At 53.8% G+C, this 24450-nt stretch overlaps 1 protein-coding gene across 1 annotated transcript; it reads left to right on the forward strand.

The window, feature by feature from the left end:
- The first annotated feature begins 357 nt into the window (after positions 1–357).
- TRAM2 (translocation associated membrane protein 2) lies at positions 358–24291 on the forward strand. Its single transcript, XM_074895481.1, has 11 exons — positions 358–492; positions 10098–10161; positions 12579–12688; positions 13625–13741; positions 15447–15505; positions 16066–16150; positions 16288–16358; positions 17634–17738; positions 17872–18030; positions 19319–19488; positions 19735–24291. The coding sequence occupies exons 1-11, from the start codon at positions 373–375 to the stop codon at positions 19806–19808; spliced, it is 1134 nt and encodes a 377-aa protein (XP_074751582.1). The 5' UTR covers positions 358–372; the 3' UTR covers positions 19809–24291.
- The last annotated feature ends 159 nt before the right edge of the window (positions 24292–24450 follow it).

Here is a 24450-nt window from a genome sequence, read left to right on the forward strand (position 1 = left end):
CGGTAGGTAGGTGCAGACACGGGTGGGTGCCCAGATGTGCAGATCGGGTGGGTGCAGACAGGGTGGGTGTCCAGATGTGCGCGGTAGGTGGGCGCAGACCCGGGCGGGCCCCCAGACACGCACACCGGGCGGGAGGTGGGCGCGGAGCCCGGGGGGACCCTCCTCCCCCCGCGGGGAGCCGGGGGCGGGCGGCGGGGAGGGGTCAGGCGGCGGCGCCTGCGCGGGGCCGTGTCGGAGCTCCGCGAAGTTGCGCGGGGCCCCGGGAAGTTTTGCGGCGCTGCGCGGCGGCGGGGCGGCGGGTGGCGGCTCCCGCTCCGCTCCCCCCCCCCCCGCCCCCCCCCCGCCCCTTCCCCTTCCCTCCCCGGTGCGGCCATGGCCTTCCGCCGGCGGGCCAAGAGCCACCCGCTCTTCAGCCAGGAATTCCTCATCCACAACCACGCCGACATCGGCTTCTGCCTGGTGCTCATCGTCCTCATCGCCCTCATGTTCGAGGTGAGACACCCCCCCGGCACCCCCCACCCTGCCCTCCGCCTTTGGGGGGGGGGTGTGTCTGTGTGTGTCCTGCGGGGAGACACCCCCCCCTTACCGCCCCAGAACCCCACCAGGGTCAACCCTACCCCTGTGTCCCCCCCTCAACACCCCTGTGGCCCCCCCTTGCGGACGGGGAATCCCGGGTGCCCCCCGTTTGCTTCACGGGGTGCCCCCACCCTCCCCCCCCCCGGCTCTGCTTCTGCTCAGGGGGTGTCCAGGGCTCCACACCCCGCTGAAGTGACCCCCATCCCTCTTAGGGAGGGGGCTCTGGGGTGTGGGACCCCTCCGTCTGGGGGTGCAGAGCGCCGCCCCATTCATTCCCCATCTCCCACCAGCACAGAGGTGTTCCCCCCCGCCTCTCAAATTCCCCATGAGGACCCAACCAGGCGCTGGCTTTTGGGGTAGCCCATCCTTCAGCCCCCCCCCTAGCCCTGCCCGGGGTCCCCAGCTGCAGAAGGGGGAGCATAGGGGGGTGGTGACCCCCCTTCTCCCTGCAAACCTGCTGCTGGGGACGGTCCCTGCCCTCACCCCTTCGCACGCACAGAGGGGTACAGCGGCCGCCCGGTCACACGCAGGGAGCAGTCAAGCCCTCACTGATAGTTCCAGCTATTAGAAATGGGGAGAAGACGATTTTTTTCCCTGTTTTGGGTTTTTGTTTTTTTTTTTTTTTGTAACGTTAGCCCTTTTCCAGGTGTTTTTCTCCACAGCCCGCTGACCCCGCATCGTGGGACGAGCACCGGGGGGGGGGCTCCTGGGCCTCGTGTAGATGCCAGTGGCTCCCCCGGCCTTTCCCCATCCCGCTCCACGAGAAGCCATCCCCAGCTCCTCCACGCGAAACCTTCTCCCCTTTGGGGTGACCGGAGCCCCCCAAGAAGTCCATTGCCCTGCCACCGCCCCATCGCCCTGCGGAGCCATGCCGGGAACGCCGCGCTCCGTCTCCTTCCCTCCCAGCTGGCTTTTTCCTCTCCTCTTTCGGGGAGGAGACGAGGGAGAGGGCTGGAGGCCACCACCGTGCAGCTTCGCATTGGCTCTGGGTACCCCAACGTAGAGGCACCCCGGGGGTGCTGCGAGCAACAGCTCCGCCGGATCGGGCCCCCCCCGCCCGCTTCCCCCGCACAAACCCTCCCCTTCAGCTCAGTGCCACGTTTCAAAGCAAATCCGGACGGGAAAGGGGTGGCCGGGGGGCCTGGCGGAGGAGGAAAGGCTCCTTCTGCAGCAAATCACAGGAGGAGGAAATCTATTTCCTTAATACCCTCCCGGTGGCAGCCCCCTTCTTTTTTTCTTCTCCCCCCCCCCATTCTTTTTTTTTTTTTTTTCTGCAAATGAATTGAATGAGCGAGTCTGCTCCCAGTGTACAAACCCCTTTCGATGTGCTTGTGCATATATGTATTTATTTAAAGGTCGGAAGGGTTTCAAAACTAACCCGAGAGGGCCAGCTGTATTCCAAACCCACATGCAAATGCTGCGAAGTTGGGCTGCAAGTTTCGTGCTTAAAAAAAAAAAAAAAAAAAAAAAGTCACGCGGAGATTGCATCTCTACCAGGGTTTCTCCTCACAGCTGGTTTTTTTTGGGGGTGCTGGCGCCTGTGGTTGTATGCTGGGACCCCCATCCCGGAGAGGTGGTACCCGGGGGTCGCTGCCGCGAGGGATTTTCTTTGACGTGATGCTCCGAGGGCAGTTTTGAAATGCGACGTGATGAAACCCCCCGTGGAGGTGGTGGCTGGGGAGGGTTTTGCGGCGTTTCTGATTTTTTTTTTTTTTTTTAATGTCTTTTAATTAAATCTCCCCTGGTTGTTGAGAGGCAGCAGTTTCCTGGTGCTGGTGCCGCCGCTCTCCTGGCAGAGCTCGGGGAGATGGCGCTCACCGTGCCGGGGTGGCTTTTGGTGCTTCTCCCTCTCCACTGCCCGGCTGCATCCCTGCCCAGCAGCATCTTCCCTCATCCTCTCGGCATAGGGTTAGGGACAACTCTTTTGGTCCTTGTAAGATTTTATTTTTTATTATTTTATTTTTTATTATTTTATTTTTTATTATTTTATTTTTTATTATTTTATTTTTTATTATTTTATTTTTTATTATTTTATTTTTTATTATTTTATTTTTTATTATTTTATTTTTTATTATTTTATTTTTTATTATTTTATTTTTTATTATTTTATTTTTTATTATTTTATTTTTTATTATTTTATTTTTTATTATTTTATTTTTTATTATTTTATTTTTTATTATTTTATTTTTTATTATTTTATTTTTTATTATTTTATTTTTTATTATTTTATTTTTTAATTTTTGCTATTATTTTTATTTTAAGAAAGTTTTTTATTTCCTTTTATTTCTTTTTATTTCATTTTATTTTTTCCTTCTGCTTTCTTTTCCCCTGAAGGAGAAACCAGGCTCTGCTCTTCCCCAGCCCTCCAAACCAGCCATGCCCATTTGCACCACCTCTTCGGTGAGTTTTGGCAGCAGCTCAGATATTTCTGCCTTTTGACACCTTTTCAGCGCCTCTGCTGCCATGGTGTGTGGGGCCACGTTGCGGTCCCTCCTCCTCCTCACCACCCTGCTTCCCGCCCTGCCGCCCAGTTCCCACCTTCTCTAGTGCTGGTGGTGGTGACAGTGGAGCTTGGGCTCAGCGGAAATGGCCGAATCCTGCTCACAATAGGCTGTTTCCTGCAGGGGAGGTTTCTTTGGGGAGGCACAAATGAGATTTTTAACCTTTTCTGAGGCAGCCCCCAGGAGTTGAGAGCTTTCTTGCTCTGGCACCCTGCTTGCGGTGGTGCTCAAGGGCTGCCGTGGGTTTCCCCCTCCCCAAACGCAGCACGAGGTACTACCTTGAGCATCCTTTTGGCCGTGCAACCTCTTCCCCATCCAAACGGATCAATGGGCTCCCCCAGCCCAGTAATTTCTCCACAGCAGGGAGCAGGTACCAGTCGTGATAGAGATGCTGTTCACATCCCGCTTGATGCCTGGCTGCGCTGCCAGCACCGTCCCGGCTCCAGGGCAGGGATTTGGGGGCACAGAGCGTGGCACGAGGCCGTTCGCCGGTGTTATGGGTCTGTTGGACTTGGTTATTCGAGGATTGTGTGTGTTTTAGGTGATCGTAGCATCGCTCAGGGAGGGAAGCTTAGGGCATGGAGGGGCTCCCCTCAAAAAGAGGGGTCCGGAGCTGGGTGCTGTGGGGTTTTCTGCCTTCCCGGCCAGCCCTAAGCCTTCAGGGTGTGAAAACACACCCAGTGCACGTCTGTGTGGTGTCAGGGAGGGATTTTGCTGCATGTGCATGGCTGTTCCATCCACGAGCCAAGCTGGTGCCCGGAAAGAAAAATCTCCCCTTTTTTTTTTTGGTCAAAAACCATTTTAAGTGACTGCGTATAGAAACGCGAAACAGGTGCTTTCCATCCTCGCACAGGAATCGTTTTGCATATATTTTTCCATCCTGCTTTGCGGAAAAATTAAGCTAGGGCCAGGCTGGGTTTAACCTGCAGCTGCACGGTGACCTGTGTCCCGTCTGGGACGGCTCCTGTGCGTGGTGTCAAATCGATCACGTGCACGTTGAGTCTGGGGGAGACCTCGCTGGTTTTGGGGGTTTTTCAATATTAGACAGGGGCTGCTGTCGTAATCAGTGTGAGATGGGGAAACTGAGGCTCAGTCTTATTTCTCCTTTATGCCCAGAAACGGCTGCTACAAGCTCACAGGCAAAGCAGGGGACAGCTTCTGATGCTTATGCATGGGCTGATCGTAATGAAGTTATAAAACATTGTATTATGAGAGATGCCGTGCCCTTGCTGGGCTTTCCCTCGTGCGCAGAGCCGTGGCAGTGAGTCACGGTCTCCCAAACTCTGGGTTGTGACACTGTCAAACGAAGGCAGCTGACGAATGAGCTGCTATTTCCAGGCTTCCTGCTAAATATACTTTCCCCTCCCCGGTCCCCTCTGTAGTAGTCTGCAAAAATTAAGGCCTTCCCGTCATTAACGAGGAAAAACAAAACGTGTTTCTGCCTCCCCTGGTCTTTGCCAGATGTGGGAACTGTGAGGCATGCGGGGAGCTTAAGGGCTGAATAGGTGGGGGGGAGAGTGGAGTGGAGAAAAGGGGGGAAAAAAGCAGAATTTGGGTCTGCTTTTAAAAAGAGAATAAACGGGAGGGAGCACGAGGCAACGATAATCGTGTCGTGCTGGGGGAATGAGCAGAGCAGAGGGGCTGTGCTGCCCTTGGGGAGGGTTTTTTTTTTGTCAAAGCCAGCTGTTTACTTTTAAAGGCTTTGGTCCAAAGTTTGGTCTTTAGTTTGCATATAGGGCCTGTGTCAATCCATACGGTGGATCAACAAGTTTTTCTTTCAATAAACACTCTGGCTGGTGAGGGGGAAAAAAACCCAAACCCTAAGTTGTGAGAAAAGCCTTTAGACAGCATTTTATCTTTAATTAGTTTGAGTTGTTTTTCAAGCCCTGGAAATATTTTCCCAGCTCAGGCTGCAGAAACTCCCCCAGCCAGAGGTTTAGAGCTGCTTCCTTCCTCCAAAGCTGTTTTAACCCAGGCAGGACTGTGGGGGTGGCTGCGTGCCTGGGGGCTCCTGGCTAGGGTGAAGACAGCACGGACTCTGCACATCCCACCGGGATGAGGCTTTTGGGAAGGGAACCAGGTTTCCTAGAGTGACCTGGTACCTCTCTGCAAAGGATGCTCAAAAATTATCCCTGGCTCCTGAAAATATTAGGGTGTGAGAGTCGCAGCGGGGAGATTTTGGGAGAGGGGCTGAGCAGCCTGGATGCCCGTGCTTAGATAGCTTTATTAAAAACCTCTTGTATGCAAAAGTGGAATTAGGATTTTAGTTTGGAGTCTGAGAGCGTTTCATGGCAGGGAGGAACCAGCACCTTCTAAAAAGGGTGGGGGGAGCTTTGCCGCTTTGTATTAGGCAGCAAACTCCAGGCTGGCAGGGCTGTGAATTCTTCTGGTCACTGCATTATCAGGGAGTAGATGCACAGTGGTGGATAGTAGATGCATAGTAAATGCATAGTAGTGCTGGGATTGTTCGGCTTCATCCATCGCCCTGCCATCGAGGGCTGTGAGGTGGATGTGCTATTTTGATTTCTGGCTGTATTGCTCTGAGAAACATCCCAAGCCCTGTCCTGGCTGCTCTGAGCATCGAAGGAAACTCTGGTCTTGATTGGCATGTTGAGTTTTGCCTCTTCACCATCCGGCCGCCCTTTGATCCTCCAATTAGTGTCATTGACCACTGGAAACCCACTTGCTGCTGAAGATGCTGTTCCCTCTGCGTGGCTGTAGAGAGCCCCCAGCACCACTGTTTCCCCAATTTAGCTGTTTCAGGCACATCCTTCATGCAAGGCAGGATGAGGCCGGGATGAGGAGCATCTCCCTCACCCTGTGGGGCAGTGGTGGGTTGCACAGAGGTGCCCTTAACGCAGGGCAGGGAGCGAATGTGGGTACAGCCTTTCTTATGGTCCCTGCTCAGCTTGTCCCATGCAGACAAATGCTGCAGTGCTGTGTCCAGCTCTGGGGGCACCAGCATCAGAAGGACACAGACCTGCTCAAGTGGGTCCAGAAAAGGCCGTGAAGATGCTCAGGGGGCTGGAGCACCCCCCTGTGAGGACAGGCTGAGAGAATTGGGGGGTTCAGCGGGAGAGAAGGCTCCAGGGAGACCTTAGAGCGGCCTCCCAGGACTTAGAGAGGCTACAGGAAAGGTGAGGAGGGATTCTTGATCAGGGGGTGTAGGGATAGGATGAAGAGTTACAGATTTAAACTGAAAGAGGGGAGATTTAGATTAGACAGAAGAAAGAAGTTCTCCCCTGTGAGGGGGGTGAGGCCCTGGCACAGGCTGCCCAGAGAAGCTGTGGCTGCCCCCTCCCTGGAAGGGTTCAAGGCCAGGTTGGACGGGGCTTTGGGCAACCTGGGCTAGTGGAAGGTGGCCCTGCCCATGGCAGAGGGGTTGAACTGGATAATCTTTGAGGTCCCTTTGAACCCAAATCGTTCTATGATTCTGTGATAAATCCCTCTCCCACCCTGTAAAAATCTCTACCCAAGTCATGATGATGCTGTGTAGGGTTTGGACTTCAGGCTGCCTTGAGTAAAGGCTGAAGATAACCAAAGAAGCACGCTGAGAAGGTGGCCTCACAGCATGACCAAAAAAATATAATAATACCTGGAGAGACCCAGTTCTGCCCCTGCCTGCAGGAGCATGCCTGGCTCTTCCTTTCCCATACCAGCATCTTGTTTCAGAGCAAACAGACAGTGAGTGTCTTGTGCCTCTGAGTAATCCTCGTGTTGCTCTTCCTGTTACAAACTTCTCTTTTCTCTATCCGCCTGCAAAATGCTCAATGAGAGCTCTAAAGTTTTGCCATCCCTGGTGCTCATTGCTCCTTCACAAGCCAAGGAAACCCGGTTTCTGCCTGGCAGGGGAGCTGGAGGTGGCATTGCTGGAGGTCATGGTTTAAGTGTTCCCTATTTTCCCGGAGGCTTAAGCTGTCTCTGTAGGCTGCGCAGGGCTGTATAGCAATGGGTGCACCATGGATGCTTCCAATTGATGAGGTGGAGGAGATGCTGTGGGGGTTACGGCTACAAGCATGGGATTTTGGAGCCTGGTGTTCACTTGATGGAGCTCAGCTGTGACCTTGGTCAAGTCATCTATCCCTCCCTCCATGCCTGCTGGTAAGGGATGTGTTGTAACAATAGCAAAAAGATCCCTCCGTGGATGTGCAGGGTGTCCTTCACCTTCAGGGATGGAGGGATGTCACCAGTGTCTTGCCCAAGGTGGTTTGCCCTGTGGGTTTTGTGCTCCATCTGCCTCGGGTGCTGGAAACTGTGACTTTGCCTGTCTGAGCTGAGTTGTCTTCATGGTGGTAGCGGGGAGGTGGAGGTGAGCTGGCCAAGGGTGTGCTGGTGGTGACGCTGGTGGCCTGGCGGGTGGTGAGTCTCAGAGGGGAGAGCTGAGCTGGACAATAAGTACCTCAGTCTGGGTTTCTTACGCAGTTGCAGCGAGGAAAACATTGAGGTGCAGGTGCTCACAAAAGGAGATGCAGCCAGTCGTGTGAGCCCTTGGAATGCCCAAGGACCCACCTCTGAAAATGCTGCCTTGGTTGTTAAGGTCCTGTTGGTGCCCACAGGGGAGTGTGCGCGGGGACTGTGCCAGGATGAAGGGTGAAATCCTGCACGTGTTCAGACGTTTCCATGGTCCGTGTCAACTCTTCCCAGCCCGTCGCAGAGGCAAGGAAGGCCTTCAGTGTGCAAGTGGAGACCTTCCCTCCACAAAAGGTCTCTGAGATGCCTCAGAGGTGGGTGGGGAGGTGGAACACCCAGAAGTTCAAATTTGGCCCCCAGAGTTGCTGCTGTGGCCCTTGGCGAGTGACTGCGGGTGTGTGCCTGGGCTCCCCAACCATCAGCTGGAGGAGGGAGCAGTTCTCTGGAAATCGGTCTGTCAGGAGTCTGCCTACATCCAGGAGGTTGGATTTGTCTTAGGTTGTAAAACATTTTAGGCAGGCTTTAGAAAACAACCCACCATCTCTTGGTAATGAAGGGTGAAGAGGTGCAGAGGTGGCCCCTGAAGCTTCTGGTGGTCCTGAGGCCCGTGGGAAGCAAAGGCAGGTATGGAGATGGGACAAAGCATTGATTGATCCTCAAGTATCTATAGAGGAAACCTTCCTACCAGAAGATTAGGAGAGTCCTTGCAAATCATGTCAGGGCTGAGCACCGTGTGGGCATTGCTCCCTGCCCTGGAGATGCTCCGGGGTCATTTTTCCAGGCCCGTAAGTCTGGCTTATGGCCCCTCCAGCAGGTAGGAGACTTCATCTGGAGATGATGTCTCATTTCCAGCAGTTTACACCTCTGGATGTCAGCCAGGCACTTGGGTGGGATGTAAAACCTGCAGTGCCTGCTGCTGTGGGCACATCCGTGACAAGGCCGCCCGTCCCTGCAGCATCACAGATGTGATGTGTTGGTGTGTTTGTTTCATCCCCCTTGCCAGCTTGTCATGAGGTGAAGTCCAGGTCCTGGTTGTGCTGTACTGCTCCAGGATGAAGCAATTTTGCTTTCCTAGCCAGCAAGGTTTGCAAAAGCCAGAAGTGTCTCCTTAAGCCAGCTTGAGGCCAGGCGATGCACTTTTTCCATTACCCCCCCAAACTCTGCCCGTGGTCTCCATCTCCCTTGGCAGAGTGCTTCCTGCATTTTCTCCTCCACAAGCAGAGCACAACGTGTGGGATTCCTTTTTTCAAATGGGGGAAAAAAAATAATTTAAAAAATCCTCAGAGATCATGAAAACACGCCGTGGAGTTTTGCTATCCCCCAGCCAGGGCTGCAAGAGGATGGGCAGCGCTGCCGGAGGAGCGGAGCCACCGGCCGGTTGCTCAATGCTCCTGGGGGCGGGATGAGAACACTTGGCAAAGCCCCCACGTCCCCCCTGCAGCGACGTCCCACAAGATGTGAGGCAATATTTCCAGCCGGGTTTTTAATAGCCTGTGGCTCTGAAACAGTCGAAGCTACGTGTGTGTGAAATGCGGCTCGTCTCCATCGGTGTTTGACAGGCCTGGGATTTTTTGGGGCTGGCTGTGTAGGAGGCTGGGCACTTTCGAAGCTGGTTAGTTGGAGGGATGGCTGAGGAGCCATCAGAAGGATGAAAATCTCTGGTGATCCTCCTGCATGTGTGGGGTTGGATGAGGTGAAGGTATGTTTGGCATTGGACATCTGTGCACTGGATTTTTCTGTGGCCCTGGCTTGAGGGTGCATCGATCTTGGAGATGCTGCTTTGGGGTGTCCTGCAGATGCACTGGGACGGGATGCTCAGCTCTGCCCTGGCACCGTGAAGCCTCCAGCTTTGCTGCTGCAAGGATTTTCCTTGAATTAGGTCTGTAGGGGACCTCATGTCTCATCTCAGGCTTGTTTTTTCCCTTTACGGGCCAGCCTGTGATGCTGGACATGAAGCTGGGATCTTGTGTGTGGTTCAGGTCTTTTGCCAAAGCTGCTTTTCCCCTGCCCTGTAGAACCCTTGTGAGTGCCTGCACAGTCTCTAAAGGGGTCTGGCGTCCCGTGGCTGCTGTTATTAGAGGAGTCTCCACAAAGATGCAGGGGCTAAATGCTCATGGGGCTTTGCAGCCTCTGAGCTTGCTCAGGTGCTGGTTGCTGCCATCCCTACTCAGACCAGGCCCCTGCTGTGGCTGCCCAGAGTGGATGGGAATGAGGCATGGTTTTAATTAACACAAATGGCCTCCTGACTCGGGCTCCTAGTGTCCACCGAGCAGCAGGTCACATGTGATGATGGTCCATGCTCATCCTTGAGGGGAAGTGGGGAGCTTTCCTCGTCAGGCTGGCTGGTGACTTTTACAGCTGTGTTGCTTTTTCAGGTGTCTCTCTCCTTTATACATCCTTTTCATTTTCCCAAATCCCAAGTCCCTGTTGGCAAACCTCTTCCCTAGCAATCTCTTCGCTGAAATGCATTTCTGCAAGTGAAGTTGGTACCTGCACATCTCCCTGGATCATTTGCCTTTCCCAGCATGATCCGAAAGGGGACTATATGGTGGCAGGGGAATGGATACAACAACTGATTTGCTTTTTTTCCCTTCTGTGTGTCTTTGACAGGTTACAGCCAAGACTGCCTTCCTGTTTATCTTACCTCAGTATAATGTTAGTGTGCCTACAGCAGGTAAGAGATGCTTCTGCTGCTCATACCCCAAGGGGAGGATTGAGTCATGGTCTGCCCCAAACCCTTGCTGCCAGCTGGCCTGGGCTCACCCCCTGCTGATGCACTGTTCAGACCCTTATCTGGTAGTAAAGGAGATTTTAAAAATAAGATATGTGGGCGAAAATCAAAGTTTGAGTGGCTCGGAGTGCGCTGATCGTGTCTGCCAGCCCTGGTGCTGCTGGGGTTGGGAAGAAATGTGTTCCAGGTGGTTTTAGGGCCTCCTCCCTACCCTGTTTCTGCTATGGTCAGGCTGCTCTGTGTGCTCTGCAGGGTGAGAATCCTCCTCCAGGCCTAGTCAGGCAAGATCAAATTGCCTGACTGCATGCCTGGAGTAGCTGTGCCTGCCTAGGAGCAGGAGGGATTTAGCTCTTTGCTAAACAGCAGGGGCTGCGCAGATAATTGCCATCTTGCTTTATTTATTAGGGATGGCACAAGATGAGGGTGCAAAGATGCGCGTGGTGCACAGCATCCCTGCTCCAGGCAGCTTATGGTCCTGCTACACACAGAATGTAATTCAAGGAGGCTCTAAACTGGCACAGGTCCGAGCCCGATGGACCAGGGGATGTGCCCCAGCTCCCAGCCAGGAGGCAGCTGGAGGCTCAGTCCCTGTTTGTATTTTGGCAGCTAGTGGCTGTGTTCCTCACCGAGAGCCCCTCTGGGGCTGGCAGCGATCTGGGTACTGGCATGGGGGGAGCAGGAGGTGCTTTGGGTAAAGCTCTGGCCTCAGGACGGGCCAAACGCCTGGGGCACAGAGCCTGGCTTGGTGGCAGAAAACTGCAGTTAATTAAAAGTGTTTGAGTAATCATCCAAAGGAAGAGCGGGGCTGCTGGGATTAGTGAAACTAGGATGAGGCAGACACGCGGAAGATAAAAGGTCTGCCCTTAAAGTCTTTGTACATCATGGTTGAAGAAATTACCCAGCTTCCAGATTAAATTGTGGTCCGTGCTCCCCTATGGCACAGTCCAGACAACTTCCACTGCCTTTGTGCTAAGTGATTTATTCCTCACCGCTACCAGAAATCTCGGGGAGGGGGGCATGTAACCATCTCGCCAGAACCAGGTGTTGGGGTATCAGTGCAGGGCGTGAGCTAGCTGAGGCCGTGGGTTGGGAGACCTTGAGCAAGCTTGCTCAGAGGAAGGGTTATTGCTCACCTGAATTTTTCCAAGGCTGTTTCACATCCCTCACAACAAGGATGCTGTTGCCTGACAGTTGGCAGATCTTACTCTCGTCTCCTGTGATCAGCATACACACGGCTCCTGCTAAAGCAGCTTCTGAAATGCCCTAGAGAGAGGAGGCAGAGCAGTTGCACACATGCATAATGTTGTTTTCTTTAGGCTTGCAATTCTTTTATACTGGAGTTATGACCTCTGTGATACAGGCAATGTTTTTACCTCTGGGTTTACGCAGCACCCAGCCAGGGGCTCCTAAGGATGTGAAAACACCTGGTCCTTCCATCAGGTGTTTTCATAAATCCTACTCAAAACCTTATTCGTGTACCTCAAATCTTAGAAATCTAGACTGAAGCTTTGTTTGAGGGTAAACAGAGCTGGTGACAGACAAATCACTTCCCAGCATTGATATCAGGAGAGAACGGACAGGGTAAGGGACAGCAGCAGCAGGGGGTGGGCTGAGCTTCGCACTGCGATGCTTTCTGCAGCCTGCCACGAGGACAGCAGCTTTCCCAACTCTGCTTCTTCCCCATAAGCTGCAGGGCTGCAAATAGTCACCTAAATGCAGTTGTCTGGGGTATTTTGGATGCTGTTATGTCTGCTGTTGCTCTAGAAGAGCAGGGCCTCCCGTGGGTCCTGTTTCTCATCCACCAACCCCGTGCTGCTGTCTCGGATCTCTTAATAGCATGAGGCATCTGCATTTAGGTAGCTGAATCCTGCTCCAGCAGCTTTCAGGGGTGAGTGGGAGAGTCTGGGTGTTGGATGATAACTGAGGGGGTGGAAATACCATCCCGAGTCCTAATGCTGCCAGCGGGGTGTCCTGGAGGGCGAGAGAGCCAGCTCTGCCTGCCCATCACCTGCTTCAGTGCTGCCTCTGTGTCTTCATCCCTTCAGGATGATGAATTTATGTCTCCAGCCCCTCACCTCTGGCAGGAGAAGCTTGAAGTGTCCTGAGTGTCACCTCCCTTGAGGTGTGTAACTACTAGAGAGGAATCCATCCACCCTCTGCTGATAAACTGACTCAGGCTAGAGCCCTTTTTTCCAGCCCAACGGCCACTGGCACGGTCATGACCTCTCTCTGCCCCCACCTCTGTGGTGGCCCCATCCAAGCTGCATGCTGGGAATAGTCCCCACCACTAACCCTTAAGCCCTTACCTGGAAATCATTTTGGGCCATGGAGATTTGACCCACCGTTTGGCCTCTTTGTAGATGGGGAGCTGGTCCAGTATCACTATGGGCTGAAGGATCTGGTCACCATCCTCTTCTACATCTTCATCGCCATCATCCTGCATGCAGTGGTGCAGGAGTACGCCCTGGACGTGAGTGCCATTCAGCATCTCGAGACACCAAAATATCTCAAGTACCATGGGAATACGTGATCCTGTTGCAGTTAAATGCTGGTCTGCGAGTGGGTGCACTTGGGCCACAACAACCCCCTGTATGGCTGCAGGCTCGGGGAGGGGTGGCTGGAGCTGTCTGGAAGGATCTGGGGGTTCTCATTGACAAGCAGCTGAACAGGAGCCAGCAGTGTGCCCGGGTGGGCAAGAAAGCCAACGGCATCCTGGCTTGGATCAGCACTAGTGTGAGCAGCAGGAGCAGGGAGGTGACAGTCCCCCCGTGCTCGGCACTGGTGAGGCCACACCTGGAGGTTGTGTCCAGGTTTGGGCACCTCAATCCCAGAGAGATCTGGAGGGGCTGGAGCGAGGGCAGAGGAGGGCAACGAGGCTGGGGAAGGGCTGGAGAATCAATCCTGTGAGGAGGCAGGGCAGGAGCTGGGAGTGTTCAGTGTGAGGAGGAGGAGGCTGAGGGGAGCCCTCATCCCTCTCTGCAGCTCCTGACAGGACATTGCAGAGAGGCTGGGGCTGGGCTCTGCTCCCAGGGGATCAGGGACAGGACAAGAGGGAACGGCTGGAAACTGCCACAGGGGAGGCTCAGGCTGGGCAGGAGGAGAAAATGTTTCCCAGCAAGAGTGGTCCGAGAGTGGAACAGGCTGCCCAGGGAGGGGGGAGTCCCCATCCCTGGGGGGGTTTCAGGGCCGTTGGGATGAGCTGTGGGGGAGGTGGGGTAGGGGAGAACTTTGTAGAGCCGAGGTTGATGGTTGGACTCGATGATCCCGAGGGGCTTTTCCAGCCTGAATGATTCTGGGATTCATCTCTGGGGGCTGCTTGGGTTGGGGAGGAGGAGGAGAAGGGAAGGTTATTGACCTGGTGGCTCATGTTTTCTTGTTCTTTTTTTCTCCCTCTGCTCCTTCGCAGAAAATCAACAGGCGTCTCCATCTCTCCAAGGTCAAACACAGCAAGTTCAATGAATCGGGACAGCTGGTTGCCTTCCACCTCACCTCTGTGATTTGGTGCTTGTACGTCGTGGTGACGGTAAGGCACGGGGCTGGCCAGGCTTTGGGTTCCCTCTGTGGGATTTGTGGTTTCTGGAGCACAAAACCCTGATGTAGCGGGGTCCCCAGCCAGTCCCTGTGCCAAGATGGGCACATTTCAGCAAGTTTTCAAGTGAGGCGGGTCTTTCCAGTCACTGAGTGAGGGCTGTCTGGGGGGATCCTCCTCCTGTGCCATGCAAGGCACAAGAAAATGGGCTGTGAAGTATTTTTGGGGCTGAACCCTGGGAATCCTGTCTGACTCTGTCATCTCCATCTGTTGCACTGGGACCTGCCTTCTTTCTCAGCCTTATTGTCCTCCTTTTTCGAGTTCAGTGCTTTGGGGTTTTCAGATGCCCTTTACAGGGGTGTGAGGTGAATGGGCAGGTGGTTGTGCCCCTTGTCCTTGTGATTGCCCTCTCGGTGAGCTGATAGTGAGGGAATTGCTAAGAGCAGGAAACCCACACTGCACCTTGGGTTACATTGGAGATGTTTTAACACAAAACTGCTGGGAGAAAAATTTGGAGTGAAAATGTTCCATTTTGGGGAGGAAGGGGGAGGGAAGAATGGGTGTTGTTGGAGAGATCTGGCAGCATGAAGTGATGACAGTGCTTTTCTACTGGTGACCATTGGGGTCCAGCTGTGGTCCCTGCTGGCACTGGGGATGGATGTTCCGGGGCAGGTCCCCTCCCCACTGCTTGGGGGGTCCTGCCAGCCCCCCTTAGAGGACCACTACCTGCTTCCAAGCCAGCATTTCTGGGGATCTGCTGGCATTTCTCCTGCCCTGCAGGGATGTGGGGAGGGAAGCTTTGGCAAGACAGTCTATGCTGCTGGTTTTGGGCTGCCCTCACCCAGTGGCAGAGCCATCCCTCGCCAGCCACCGGGCTGTAGCCTCCTGTGCGGACCCACGTTGTTGTGCCGTGCTCCCCAGCTGCCCTGTCTGTGCAGAGCAGGTCACTTTTTGCAGCACCTGCACTTCCTCTGGCCTCCCCCAACTGAATAAAGGGCTTGAGGCAGACAGGGCATGGACGACGGTGACAGGTAGGTGCTGGGCAGGATGAATTTCCCATGCCAGCATCTCTTTGCAAAGCTCCATGCAGCACCCCTGGGGCAGGAGCTGTTCAAGTGTGGAGCGAGAAGGGAGCCCCATCCTGTAATCTGCCCTGCAAGCGTAAGGCAAGAGGCTGCAGGTGAATGCAGGCAGGTGGAAAACCAAACTATGCAATGCATATTAAATTATTTTTGTAGGTGTTTTCTGTTCCCCTTTTACTTCAGAAGTACTTCTTTTTGCTTAATTGATACTCAAGTTGGAAATGCCGGTGGGGAAGCCGCCATCTCAGACCATGCGCACAGTTGCTTGGAGCCAGGCTACAGGCATCTTACCCCCCCCACCTCCAGAGCATCCCTCTTGCATTACCAAACCCCAGAACCTGAAATTGGGACCCTCTGTTCAACCAAACAAGCAGCCTTTGAACCCCCAAACACGGGAGCATCGTGAAACTTGAACGGGGCGCTAGAGACCCATGAATGTGGCTGACCTTTGGAGAGCTCAGCCTTGGCTCTCGCAGGGGACACGGTTTTTACTGCAGGCTGAAAGGACTTGGGTGTCATCCCCAATTCCTAGTTTTGCTGTGGCATCAGCCTGCCCCATCGTAACCATGCGCTGCCTCTTTCTTTTGCTGAAGGCTTGCATCTTTTCTCTTTTTCAGGAAGGATACATATCAAACCCCCGGAGTTTGTGGGAAAACTACCCGCATGTTTATCTTCCGTAAGCACTTGCAAGGGCATTTTGTTCTCGGGCTGACCACTTCCTTCCTCTATACGGTTTTCCCTGCGGCTGGGAGGGGGGTGCTGACAACACAGTGCCCTTTGCATGCACCCTGCTGCAAGGGTGCTGCAGTGAGATCCTGGGGAACAGGGGATGTCTCATTTTTGGCCCCGGGGAGGGTGTTCACAGAGGGTTTCCTCTGAGGGGAAGGTCCTGTGGGCTCGCTTTTTTCATCCTGGGTGCTTCGTGCCTGCATCACCTTGGGCGAGTTTCTTTGCTGTTCGTTTTTCATACTAGAAACGAAGTGGGGGATAATCCTCCCCTCTTGGGTTTTTGTAAGAGTGATGTTTGCTGGCAGCATGGAGCCCGCAGCACAAGCATCTGGATAACCTCCAGGCACAGCTAGCTTGGCTCAACATATAATTTCAGCCCAGAAATGATGTATCCTAAATCCTCTGGCCTCAAAGCGGTGGAGGGATTGCCCAATGCTACGTGGCCCTGGGTCCTTGGGGTTCTGCCATGCCCCGGGCTGGCTCACATGGCTCATCCCTGCGTTTCAGGTTCCAGGTGAAGTTTTTCTACCTGTGCCAGCTGGCATACTGGCTGCACGCCCTGCCAGAGCTCTACTTCCAAAAAGTTCGCAAGGTGAGAGCCAGGCGGGTGCTCCTGCCCATCCTGGGGATGCTTGAGGTGGTTTGTCCATGGGCTTTGGGGCAAGCGAGCTCTGGGAGAGGGCGGGTGAAGAGGGGCAAGGGTTTAACGCTGCTTTCTGCCCCTGGCAGGAGGAGATCCCCCGCCAGCTGCGGTGCATCGCGCTCTACCTGGTGCACATCGCCGGCGCGTACCTCCTCAAGTGAGTCGGCTGTCTCGGCATCCCATCCCACACCGTGGATGGGGCTGAGCAGGTCCTTTTGCAGGGCAAGTCACCCGGGAAGCCTCAGCAGGGTTGAGGGGGGGGGGGCTTAAAGGGTATAAAGGCAAGTGTTTAAAAAGCAGGTGGTATGGAAGTTGACTTCCCGACTGCAGGCTGTTAGTCAAACAGTTTTCACAGGCCCACAGAGCTGATTCTGAAGGAGTTGAGTGATGTTATATGAGTGCACAGGCAGTTTCTGTTCACAGGGTGTTGCAAAGCAAATGTTAACCAGGGACCCAAAACACAGGCTGACAGGTGCATCTCCCCTGGGTGTGGGGAGCGCCCTGGGGTGCTCTCCCAGCATGGCATAGGCAGGGAAGCTCTTATCCTTCCTCTGAGTGTGTGCACAGAGCAGTGATGCCAGCAGTGAGGGCTTTTTGTCAAACCCATCCCAGCTCTGCTACTGGTTTGGGCTGTTTTGATGTTTTGGGGACAGGGATTTCCCCCATTGCAGTCCTACCCCAGCTGCTGCAGAGAGGTTCGGCTTTGGGCTGGTGCTTGCTGCAGCTCAGGGATGGCAGAGGAGATGCTGTTGCTGGATATGAAGGACCAGGCCGATGGTATCCTGGGTTGTATCAGCAACAGCGTGGCCAGCAGGGACAGGGAAGGGATCTGAGCCCTGGGCTCGGCACTGGTGAGGCCGCCCCTCGATTCCTGGGTTCAGTTTTGGGCCCCTCACCCCAAAAAGGCCATTGAATGACTCAAGCGTGGCCAGAGAAGGGCAACGGAGCTGGGGCAGGGTCTGGAGCACAGGTCTGCTGGGGAGCGGCTGGGGGAACTGGGGGGGTTCAGTCTGGAGAAGAGGAGGCTGAGGGGAGACCTCCTGGCCCTCTGCAACTCCCTGCCCCAGGAGGGTGCAGAGAGGGGGGATGAGTCTCTGGAGCCAAGGAGCCAGCGCCAGGCCCCGAGGGAATGGCCTCAAGCTGCCCAGGGCAGGGTCAGGCTGGCTCTGAGGAAGGATTTCTGTGCAGAAGGGGCTGTTGGGCGTTGGAATGGGCTGCCCAGGGCAGGGGGGGAGTCCCCGGCATCCCTGGAGGGGCTGTAGAGTCGGGCTGAGCCAGCGCTGAGGGATCTGGTGGAGTTGGGAACAGTCAGGGGGAGGGTCATGGTTGGAGGACTGGATGGTCTTCAAGGTCTTTTCCAACCTTGTTGATTCTGTGATTCTGTGAAGCTTGACCAGCCCAGTGATGTATTTTCCCTTCTCTTCCCTCCTAGCTTAACCCGCTTGGGGCTGATCCTCTTGCTGTTGCAGTACTTGGCCGAATTCTTCTTCCACATGGCCCGGCTGGTCTACTTCACGGATGAGAACAACGAGAAGCTGTAAGCAGGCAGGCTGGCCATGGCTTCCATCCTCTGGTACCTAGGAGAGCTGTCAGCGTGACAGGGGCCTTGCTCTCCTCTTCCAGCTCAGAGCTGGAGGCTACTCCTGCCAACACTTCTTGCCCTCTTGCAGGTTTAACGTCTGGGCTGTCGTGTTCGTGGTCACCAGGCTCTTCACCCTCACCTTGTACATCCTGGTCATGGGCTTCGGGCTGCCGCGGGTGGAGAACCAGGCCCTCGACCCTGAGAGAGGGAACTTCTTCAGCTTTCTCTTCAACAATATCCTCTTCAGGTAGGAATGTCCCCTACTGCATCTTCCCTTGTTGTGTTATCGCAAGGTGTTGAGTGTGGAAATGCCAGTGGGGATCTGATCTAAGTTTCCTTTAGGGAAGGTCCTAGTGAGCTGGGAGGGTGTGGAGGGACCAAGAGGCAGTTAAAGGCAGTGGAGCCACAACAGAGGTGAAAAGCCAGCAAATAAGTTGTTCGTCGAGTGAAGGAATTTATAAAGCACGAGCCTATCATAGAGAAAGGCTTGCAGGCTTTCCTTTCTGCACCTGTAATTGCACTTACGTGGATGTGGTCAATGAAAAGGCATTTTCCCTTCTGCTTGGACATGTTTTGATGTGGGATGCAGAGGATGGGATGGGTTACCCATGCCTTGCAGGCTGTCTGTCGAGACAGGGAGCCCTTCTCACTCATACAGCAGCTGTGGGTTCAGTTCAGAAGTTGCTAGGGCAGGTGCCTGGTCATTCCCAAGCCTTTTGACACCATGGACTGCAGGCATACCTGAGGATTTGGGGGACTTTCTTAGCTCCCTTCCAACCACATCCACTTTTCAGTTGTACAGAGTAGCTGGGGACCGTGCAGACTGTGGTTTGGCCAGTGCTGGTTGAGATCATCTTCTGAGGACCGGCTGAGGGAACTGGGTGGGTTTAGACTGGAGGAGGCTGAGGGGAGACCTCCTGGCCCTCTGCAACTCCCTGCCCCAGGAGGGTGCAGAGAGGGGGGATGAGTCTCTGGAGCCAAGGAGCCAGCGCCAGGCCCCGAGGGAATGGCCTCAAGCTGCCCAGGGCAGGGTCAGGCTGGCTCTGAGGAAGGATTTCTGTGCAGAAGGGGCTGCTGGGCGTTGGAATGGGCTGCCCAGGGCAGGGGGGAGTCCCTGGGATCCCTGGAGGGGTTGAAGAGTCGGGCTGAGCCAGCGCTGAGGGATCTGGGGGAGTTGGGAACGGTCAGAGTGAGGTTCATGGTGGGACTGGAGGAGCTTCAAGGGCTTTTCCAACCCACATGATTCTGGGATTCTGTGACCCTCTTCATCCATTCCTGCTCTAAAGTCTTAAGAGTCAGCAACGCCCTGAGAGCTTCAGAGCTTTATGGTGGGGAGGGAAAGGGAAATGGCTGCCCTGAGCTCAGGAGGTGGCAGAAAGCAGAGATGGTGGCTGGAGGGACAGCACCTGCCTCTGGTGCTCGGTGCAGCCACCCAGGGGGACCTCAGCCATCAGCCCCGGTGTGGGGGGAAAGCTGGGGGCTGGTGGTGGCCTCGCTCCTCTGTTCTCAGCCTGCCTCTTCTCCGCCCCTACCAGAATGAGTGTGCTGCTGTTGGTGTGCCTCTTCCAGGCCTCGGTGATGTGGCGCTTCATCCACTTCCAGCTGCGGCGCTGGCGGGAGTACTGGAACGAGCAGAGCAGTCGGAAGCGAGCCGCTGCCACCGCCGGCACCAAGCAGCAAGCCAAGCCTCTCAAGAGGGACTCGGGTGAGTGCTGGGACTGGTGTATCGTGGGGTGGCACTGTGGGAGGCGTCAGTGGTTCAGCATCCCCTCAGCAGGCCGCTGCCCATGCTGGCAGTGCTGCGGTGGTGCCTCCTGCTCTGTGCGGAGCCCAGGGGGTTCCCAGCAGGGTTGTGTCCTGCTGGCGGCTTTCCCCGTATCTATGGGCCAGCCCCATGAGGGTTAAGGTTTTGGCCTGTGCAAGGGACCAAGTTTTCACTCTCCATCCCCAGGTTATCATGAAAACGGAGTGGTGAAAGCAGAGAACGGCACCTCGCCGCGAACCAAGAAGCTGAAATCACCATAGAAGCAAAGGCTTGGCTCCTGGGGAGGAGGGTGAGATACCGGGACTAAGAAGCAGCCCCTCCTCCTGGTCCTCACAAGCATCGAGCATCGTCTTAAAAGGCTTGGAAACTGGTCATCTTCCCAAGGTGTCTCTCGCTCTCCTCCCTTCCTTTCTTGCTCTCTTGAACCATTTGCAATAAAACCAAAAAGGTCCCTTTCCCTGCTCCCTTGCCCCCATAGGAGCCTTTTCCAACCCTCCTGGTTTTGCCTTCCTCTGTTTCATCGTAAATCAGTGTGCAATTTTTTTCCTTTTCTATTTTAGTGTTTGGTTATTTTGGATTCTTGTTACAAATGCATCACAGATGGTTCAGAACAATCCTTTTTTCTTTTACAGCATATTTCTCCCCTCTCTCTGTGGTGCTTCCCTCAGCCCTGGGGTCAGGGCCACAGCAGCTTGAAGGCACCGTGTGTCTGTTGCAGGAACAGGCTCCTGGGCGAATGCACTGGGGCTCTGTGATCCTGAGGCTTAGGGGTGCTCTCAGGCAAGGGTTGCCTCTCCTGGGACACGTCTGGCCAGTGCTTGGCAAGTGCCACAGGATGGTGGTGCTGCAAATAGAGACCAGGGTCTGAGAGAGGAGTCTCAGCCGTGTCTTGTCTCATGGTGGACCTCTGGTTAAGTGGGGGGTTTCTGACACCTGGTTTTGAGCTAATTTTGGAGAACTGGGCAGCAGAGAAGGGAGAGAATTTCTCTCTTCATATAGGACCCACCTCCTAGCCTTTGCTTGCCCCAGCTCTTCTGGTACAGCTGGGTCCCTCACACCCTCCTGGCTGCAGGAGGTGAGCTAGCCCGTAGTTGTTCTGGACCTCCCAGCCCCAAGAGCTCAGTTCGGGGCTCTGCAGCTCACAGTGCCTTGTTTTGGGGCAGCAGCATCCTCAGGTCCGTGTGAAACCTTGGGTCCTGCCCCGCTCCGAGTGCTGGCCTGGTGCCTGTTAGCCCAGGTCTTTTGCCAGCTTGTGTGTGCCTCGTGGACCTGGTGTTCTCATGGCTCATGACCACATCTAGATGACAAACTGGCTGCTGCAAACAGTTTTTGCATCAGTGGGACTGTCCTTCTCATGCTGTCACCTTAGCCTTCCTTAACCCTACTGTACCAGTCCAGCTGTGCCATCGGCAGCCACCAGCTTCACTCTTTTGTTTCCAAAGGATACAGAGCTTGTATCCACCCAAGGTGCTATCAAATGCAGGGTTTCTTCCAAAAAACCTAGCCCCTTCATCCCTTTCTGAGCTGTGAATGAGATGACAGGGAAGGGGAAGGAAGCCAGGGCTGCAAGGAGCAGCTTGCATATTAGGAAAAGCCTGACCTGTGACGCGTAGCTGTTGGCAGATGGAGTTGTCTCAAATCTACCTCAGAGGCTATCTGTTGCTGCAGACCACTTTCCCTCTTGCTTCTGCCCGCTGCTGCCTGTATATGCTGGCAGGAGATTCGTGGGAACTCCAGATCCCACCGGCTCGATCCCCTGCTGCCTCTGCTGGGGAGCAGCATCTCCTGCCCAGGGTTTTGTGGGTCAGTGCCAGCTTGCTGAGCTCCTTCGGGCTGCTGTGCCCCAGTCTGGATTTGGTAGGCATTCAGTAGACGGGCACCTCTCAGCCCCCAGCTCTCTTCTGGGGCAGTTTCTGTAGCTGGGCTTTGCTGTTGGTGCCTCTTGTGCAGCAAAGCCAGCTGTAGCTTTAGTTCTGCTTCGCCGCAGCAGGAGCAGGCGGGCGGTGCACTCCCTCGGCAGGGGGAGAAGAGAGGGCACAGGCTTGGGGGAAGCTGCAGTGCTCTTCGATGTGCAAGCCAGGATCGAGGTCCACCTTCCTTGCGGGTGAGGGAGGCATGTGATCTGTAGCGTGCCCCTCGCGCAGCCCTTTGGGTAGCTGAACTCTGGCTCTCTCCGAGTGCAATTCTAGCTTGAGGCTGGCACAGTTGTCCTTCGCATCATTTGTGTTTTGGGGAACGAGTGACAGTTGATTTTCTGCCCCTCTTTGAGTTGGGTCGTGTTTTTATCCTCCTTCTGTAGGTGTCTTTTGACCTTTCCTCCTCCTTTCCTTGCTGAGCCCCAGCTGATGCTGGGCACCGGAGGGAGGAAATGTGCAGGGACATGAGGACAGTTGCTGAAATTCCATTTGTTCTCCATCCCCATGACCTCTGAGTGTCAAATGAGAGATACCGGCAGGAGAGGCATCCCCCCTTTTTCAGGGGAACTGAGGAAGGAAATTTCAGAGCAGAGCCCTTGGTGGTATCTTGCAATTGCTCCTCGTAGCCCTTCTCGGGTAGATAATACACATTTTGGCTCAGAGGCAGCAATAGTAACCGCAGTGCAACGTGACTAGAGCAGGAAAAGAACTTTATTTTAGGGAGGACGTGGAAAAGGTCTAGTGTGAGAGGTTTTTCCTTTCTGCTGCCTCTTCCCATCCCCGGCCATCCACTGCCACGTGCCAGAGCAACCGCTGGCCGGCATCTGCAGAGCCTCAGCCCGGACCTTTCTGCAAAGCCGGTGCCTCGCAGCAGCTGAGGCATTGACTCTGTTAACAGGTGACACATACAGTCCCCTCAAAAAACGGCTGCTGAATGATTCCTCCTCCTGCCTGCTTCGCTTCAGGCAGCATTTCCACTTGCACAATCCTGTGTTTCCATACAGTAGCTGTTCATGCTTTGTATCCCAAGTGCCTTACGTTGCCACGTAGTCTCTCGTACACTTGGTCTGTGTACTATATCAATAGCTGGACACCCTCCCTCTACAATGTACGTACAACATATGCTACATTTATGTGGGTTTTGTTTTTTCTTTTTTGATAGAGCTACCAGTAAAAGGGACAGTTTGTTTTGGAAGCATTTCCATGTGCGCTTTTTTTTTTTTTTTTAAACGTATAGATGATAGGGCTTTTTTTGCCCTCCCATGTATTTAGTCCTCAGAAATCCCCATCCTTCTCCTGTTATACCCAAACGTGGCAGGTTTTCTTTTTTTTTTTTTTTGAGCTGAGCCTTTGCTGTAAGGCAATATGCGCTGTTATCCCAGAGATTTCCAATCCACTCTCCATTGGAGGGGCTGCCACAGGCTGCTTCTGTCTCTATCTTCTAGTGCGAGCACCATCCCTTGGCTGCAAACCTGCAGTAATTGCTTCTATGTCTGTGCCATTTCTCAGCAGACCGAGCCTTCTCTTCAGCCCAAAGAGCTTTTTCTTTCCCAAACGGAGTATTTTCATTGCAAGCCCTTAGTGGTCAGTCTTTCCTTGACCACTCTGCGTACAAAGATGCTGAGAGCTCACTTTTCTTGAGTCGATGCTCTTCTCACGCCCCATCTTGTCAAGCCCCGTGACTTCTGCAAAAAAGGCCCAACCCCAGACAGTAGCTTTTGTCCGCTACAGTGCAGAAGGTATTAGAGACTATGCAAAACTCCAACTCTTTGCTTTCAGTGTAACGCTATTGCTTGCGCCCTTCCTGTGGGCTTGAGGCTGCTTTTGTAGTCTGTGTCCGTTATCCAACCTAAGAAGGTCAGGAATTGAGGAGTCTTGTGGGTTTTGGTGTGAAGTGTAGTGTTTTCCTGCCCTAGCCTACAAGAGCTGTGAAATACCAGCAGTAGTTCTCTCTTTTTTGTCTTAGACAGCTGGGGAATGGGCTTGGGAAGAGAAAGGGCTGGAAGAAGAACAGATGTAGCATTTCACATGTAATTTTTGAGTGACTCTTATGGGGCATTACAGTTGTGTTGTTGTTTTTTGTTTAGGATTCTTTCTTCTTGCTCATCATGTTTGGGTTAGTAGTAAAGAAGACAAGTTCCAGTTCCCCTGTAGGTCCCTTTACCCTTAACTCACCATTTTAAAATGTATTTTTGGTAGGCTTCCTGGCTGGAGGGAAGAACGATGCCTCCCCCTTGCCTCCAAGAGACTCTTGAAGCCTGTAGCTACCCTGACTTTGCTGCAGTGCACGGGGGTTTGTTTATGGCAGCCTCAGTCTCTTGCCTTAGATGAAATCTTGGTAGATGGACCCCGACTTGCGTCATCAGTAGATGGAGTTTATGGGGGTTGATTTACAGCCTTCCGGTGAACTTCGTGTGTGTGTAGTAGATGGTTTGTTTGGTAGGTTTTGTACTCACAGTGAAGCATGTCGCCTCGGGGCTGTCTGTGGGGTTTTGCTGGCAGCAGGGAAGAGTGGCTGTTGTAAAAGCCAGGTAGAGGCACATAGTTTTTCTTTGAATATGTTGAACTCAATGAACCAAACTTTAGCAAAGGAACTCGAGGAAAATTTCTGTTCTTCCATATTTAAGCTTTAGTGCAAATTGCCTAATTTTGGAGGGGGTAGGGGGAAGTAACAGTCTCTGATATTTTATCCTGTTTGTTTCATTCTTCCTGTCACTTAAATTTTTGTATGGATTTTGTTTGTTGTTGTTTGTTGTTAAATGACTTTTGTGATAAACTCAACAAAACTATTTTTCTGAAATAAATAAATAAAAGGCATAGATTCTTCCATTGCTGATGTCCGCTGATGCTTTATCACTCCACTGAGCTGTATGCGTTGCAAAAGCAGGCTGCCATGGGTTGTACATGTCTCTCCTGCCATGCCAGACTGGTCTGTTCCCTTTGGTGCAGCATCTTGTGTCCTCGTATCCCCCACAGCTGGGCTTCA

The sequence above is a fragment of the Athene noctua genome, chromosome 1, assembly GCF_965140245.1.
Source record: "Athene noctua chromosome 1, bAthNoc1.hap1.1, whole genome shotgun sequence".
Lineage (NCBI taxonomy): Eukaryota > Metazoa > Chordata > Aves > Strigiformes > Strigidae > Athene > Athene noctua.

Coding starts and splice junctions, on each gene's coding strand:
- TRAM2 (XM_074895481.1), top strand. CDS start 373: ATGGCCTTCCGCCGGCGGGCCAAGAGCCACCCGCTCTTCAGCCAGGAA. Junction 15,506..16,065: donor TACCCGCATGTTTATCTTCC/GTAAGCACTTGC, acceptor CCTGCGTTTCAG/GTTCCAGGTGAAGTTTTTCT. Junction 18,031..19,318: donor TTCAACAATATCCTCTTCAG/GTAGGAATGTCC, acceptor CGCCCCTACCAG/AATGAGTGTGCTGCTGTTGG.